Raw genomic sequence first — 4,910 nt, forward strand, 5'->3', positions numbered from 1 at the left:
TTAGTTGTTGCTCGCCTGGTGTCCTCAGCACCTTGACTAACATATCTGTGGCTGCTAACAGTGCACAGGGGCTGCCGAATTTACAAGCGGTCAATGGAGAGCAGACAGCATGTCCGGGGAGGAGGAGGCATGGAGAGTCTAACGGAGTATTGATTTGGCAACTGCAGAAAGCCATAGGGGTAGGAAAGGGATCTGACTGAAGCAGAAAACCTGGGCACACAAAGCCAGGCTGCCACAGATCCCCAGCTACTTCATCCAGCTCAGGTTACTGCAAAGCAAATCATACCAGATGTCTGTAGTAGGATCTGGCTTTTAGCATAAAAACATAAATTTGTCTTTCTCAGGTGCATCCTCATCCCAACAGGAACCTCAGGGCATGTCACTGACCCCGCTCCTCTCCTGCTATGCATTTCAGCTTGTGAACATGGTGACATGCACGACTCACCTGTCCACAGATCTGTCCAGCGACTGGCAGCTCCCAGACAGCGACTCATCGGGGCTGATGAAAGCTTCAAGCATCTGACAGTGAAAGAAAAGGGAAAACAATAAAACCACGCACTGTAGCTCTTCAAGCTCCAGTACTAGCAGACCCCTGCAGGGTCAACAAGGCTCCACCAAAGCCGGCTGATTTACACCAGCTGATGCCAGCCCCAGTAGAGACGAGACCAAATCTATCAAAAGTTTTCTTCCCAGTGGAAATCTGTTTATGATGCCCTCTCTGGATTATTGTTCTTTCCAACAGCTATTTGCTAGTAGGGAAACCGAGGCAAAGATAATTAGCACCCTGATGTTCAAACCATGCTGAGAAGTCAATGAGATTCAAAGTGCTCAAAGTATTTGTGAAAAAGAATAATAATAAAAAAAAAAAATATATCAGGACACAAACAATGTGCCCAAGGCCAAGCAGATATTGTGCGCCACAGCCAGGATCACAGCCCTGGACTCCTGACTTCCCCAAGCTGCCCTGGCACACGAGATCAGCCTTCCTCTCCGGTGATAAGCGAAGCATCATCAGGGCTTTTGGCTAGAGGAACTGCCTTGGCTCTCCCTAGCTCAGTGAGTCAAAAGCTGCATTTATGTTGCTTCCTGGATGAGACATTGTACTGGACAGGGTTATTTATAGCTGGTTAGTAACAATAGAGGTTTTGTATCGAGTGGCAAACCTAGGGGCTATGTGCACTTCTACGTGGAGCAGAGCTTGCTCAGGGCCACGCTGTGCTGTGGTCGGTACGATGCTTCCTCCTGGCTGCAGACCCGTCGTGGACACTCCCTAACCCTTACTCCACAGCCAGCCCCAAGGCCAGCTCGTTCCTGGGAAACTGAGCAGCAAGGGTTAAACACCACACGGAGTCACCCTTCGCTGGCTCCCGGACCCAAGTCTGGCTCCCGGACTCAGGTCGCTCCTCCTTCCCCATGTACGGGAACAGCCTCCCTTTCCATGTGCTGTTCCTGCGTTAGACCTCCTCTACTGGTTGTCATAACAGCTCACATTGTTTTGGCAGGACAGTCCCAACTGGAAAACGAGATTTTTCTCTGCTTCCCAGTTTTTACCCCAAAGCCTCATCCTTCAAAGTGCACCAGCTAAAGAGCAGCAAGACCCCTGCTAGACCCCGCTCCCCACCTCTGCCAGCCATGCCAGGTCTCTCCCAGCGGTTAAAATAATGCTGACACGGACTCACTTCTTGAAAGCATAGAATTGGGAATCCAAGCAGGCTCCATACTCAACCTCTGCCCATCTGCCAAGCTGGTCTCAAGGCAAAGACCGCAGTTATATCACAGGCTTGCACAGGGGCATCCCCCAGAAGGCAGCAAGCACTAGCTTGTAATTGGTTTTCCACAAGGCACATATGGAAGCTGCAGCATGAGGACATTCTGAGGGTAAAGCCCATATGGGAAAAAGCATGGCTGCTCAATGAGAAGAGGGGGAAAAAAAAACCCGAAACAAACCAAAACCATCCCCAAATCCCCTTTTTCCTGCATTTAACTTGCCAGAGAAGGGCAGCAGGCCACCCACAGCGTGATGCTGGGGAAAAGCGAGGAGAGCATCTGGGAACCTTCATTAGGAGCAGGCTCAGAGCTCAGCTAGCGCTAACAGAGCTCCATTAAAAGCCAGTGGAGCTGTGTTGATTTACACCCAAGAGGGGGGTCATGCGGACCCTCCCCCTGCACGCACACACAATTTGTCTTAATCCTACCAAACGTGTTTGGAAGTCATGTGGAAACAATAGAAAGCCAACTTTTGGCTGCAAGGAGCACAAGATACATCTGCGCTCTGATGCTGCCAAGACTCACCCGGAGTGACTTTCTTATTTTATTAATGGCTGTATAATAAACCATTTGAAAACACAACTTTGCCATGGAAACACTGGCACAGCCTGCACACAAAAGTGGAGCTAGTGGGTGCTATTTGAGTGTAGGAAATGCACATCTCCCTAGGCAAGATCCTTGCAGCCTGCTAGAGTGAGCTTAGTGCCTTCCGGATGTCCCTCCATGTCCCTCCTGCACGGCCAGCCCTTCTGCAAATTGTGGATCCTGGTCCTGCCCTTCCAAGAACTTTGCAAGAATGAATTCTGTGCTGTTAGCCCAGCTGACTTCACAGGACCTATATGAAACTCTTCGGACTTATAGCTTGAGCAGAGATGCAAATGGAGAGGGAGGTGTAAGCTGCTCACGTTCTGGTCCCTTGACACTCGAGTTTCCCCCATCATGGGTACCAAATTGACTGGAGGAAGAGGTACTGCTCATCACTGTGCTGAAGAACTAGCTGCTCTTTTATTACTGAGGGACTGGAATATACGAATTCCTTATTAAGAGAGGAAAAAAAATATATATGGGGGAGGGACAGAGAGACAAAACCACAGAGAGAGGCTGTGGGCAGAGCCAAGAACTGTAGCAGGAGCTCAGGCAGAAACAGCACACGGGAAGCAGCGAGAGCTGCTGACATCCCCAGGCTGTTGCAATCGCAGGCAATCGGTTGCTTGGCACACTCCCTCGTGGTCCCCGGGATCCAGGAAGGCTGCGGCCGCGAGGGCCTGGCAGCTGGCGTGCACGTGTGCGCCAGATCTACACTCCTCCAGAGCTACCTGAGGTGCCTGAGAATGTTGCCATCACCACCGCAGCTGGCTTTTAGGGTTTCTAGAAATTGGGCCCACTGTTTCTTGGGCATGTCAAGCCCAAGGGCACCCATTCCTGGAAAAAGCTGGCCTGAGCCCTGTGCGCAGGGCCCACTGGGGATTTAATGGTGGGAATGGCACTCACAGCGCAGCCTCCCTCGTGACTGATGCTGTTCCAGTTTAACCTACATGCCCCGGCCCCACTTACGTTCTGATCCATGGTCTCCGGGATGAACTCGCCCTCACTGTTGATGCTGGTATAGGATCCTTGGCGAGCAATCTGCTGCTGCTCTTCGGGAACGCTCCCTGGGGGCGGAGAGCTCCGGCCAGTGTGCAGAGAGCCTAGGACATGAGAAAAGCACAGGTCAAGGAGAGGACTTGCCACATCCAAGTCCTTCCGGAGATGCTGTTCCAGTGATCACAGACCTCCTGGAGACGCTGCTGGGCTTGAACTTGTGTGGAAGGGAATGGAGGAGCTAGAGATGCGATACTGTTTACAGGCATCCTACAAAGCTTTTGCAACAGGGACAGTTTGTTACTGTGGGGCCACACAACATCTAGCAGACTTGGCCTTCAACCTACCCTGGATCCTAAGAGCTGTGCACAGTATTCAGGTGCTCTGTTGACACCAAAAAGAAGAGGGCTCCAGAGTTTTGCTGTGATACAATCAGGCAATCTCAAAGCAAAATGCAAACTCCAAACCCACCTCCCCTCTTTGACCTCCAGGCATTTCCTCCCTGGATCACATCACTGCCTTGTTCAGCGATCTGGGAAACATCCCAGGTGAACTTGGTGCAACATGACTTAAACAATTATTATATGGAAAACAATCTGCACCCAAATACCCCTCTTCTCTCCCCCTTCCCTATAAGAAAGTAAAGAGGAAGGAAAACCAGCCCTCAAATCCAAGAATCACGGGGAGGGGAAAGACCTAAGGGATCAGTTCGTCCCATCTCCTGCCAAGGGAGGGTTGTCTCCCCTGTCTGTAGCCCCGGAGGCTCCCCACCTGCAGCTGGCAGAGCCTCCACACCAGGCAGAGCCACCTGGAAACACCTGGAGCTTTGCAGTGCATCATGTGCATCTCAGCACAGGGAGCAAGGCTTTTGCAGGCATTCCACCAGTCCTGTTTAGCAAAAGAGGTTTCTATTTTGCACCTGGGAGAGAACTTCACAGCTTCTTTACGTCAACGGCCCATTCCTCCCCATTATTCCCCCAAATCCACCCTAACTGATTCCCTGTGCCTTTTCAGGATTTAGGGAGCATTGCCCTTACTTGGCCCAGATGCACAGGCTTGGCTCCACTTGTCTTTCTGCAGTCCCTCCCCTCCATCCCTGGGCTGTCATCACTTCATGGCAAGGAATTGCTGACGGAGGTCCGTGCTGCTCTGTGCTGGAGCTTTAACCAGTTGGTATTGTGCAATGTGAGCCTTCACACCAACACAAAAACTTGTTTTTAAGCAGACTTCCAAAAAGCACACATCCTTGAAGGGTTAGAAAGCACATGGAGATGCGCTTCCTTACACTTCTTACCCATTTTTGCGGCACTCTTGCCAACCCTTTGGTTCATCACTACCATTTGAATCATAGAATGGTTTGAGCCTTCACACCAACACAAAAACTTGTTTTTAAGCAGACTTCCAAAAAGCACACATCCTTGAAGGGTTAGAAAGCACATGGAGATGCGCTTCCTTACACTTCTTACCCATTTTTGCGGCACTCTTGCCAACCCTTTGGTTCATCACTACCATTTGAATCATAGAATGGTTTGGGTTGGAAGGGACCTTATCATCTAGTTCGA

The 4,910-nt window shown here is 50.7% G+C and overlaps 1 protein-coding gene across 1 annotated transcript in view; it reads right to left on the reverse strand.

Moving 5' to 3' along the window:
• Positions 1-4,910, reverse strand: part of LOC103924744 (mitogen-activated protein kinase kinase kinase 3-like) — a 66,672-nt gene that overhangs the window by 18,008 nt on the left and 43,754 nt on the right. The window contains exons 7-8 of the mRNA XM_009333320.1: positions 3,322-3,455; positions 446-519 (exon numbers count right to left, since the gene is read on the reverse strand). Of these exons, the coding sequence (XP_009331595.1) occupies positions 446-519; positions 3,322-3,455 (208 nt within the window). The remainder of the gene's footprint in view (positions 1-445; positions 520-3,321; positions 3,456-4,910) is intronic.

Source organism: Pygoscelis adeliae, unplaced genomic scaffold (genome assembly GCF_000699105.1).
Source record: "Pygoscelis adeliae isolate BGI_AS28 unplaced genomic scaffold, ASM69910v1 Scaffold88, whole genome shotgun sequence".
NCBI classification, from domain to species: Eukaryota; Metazoa; Chordata; class Aves; order Sphenisciformes; family Spheniscidae; genus Pygoscelis; species Pygoscelis adeliae.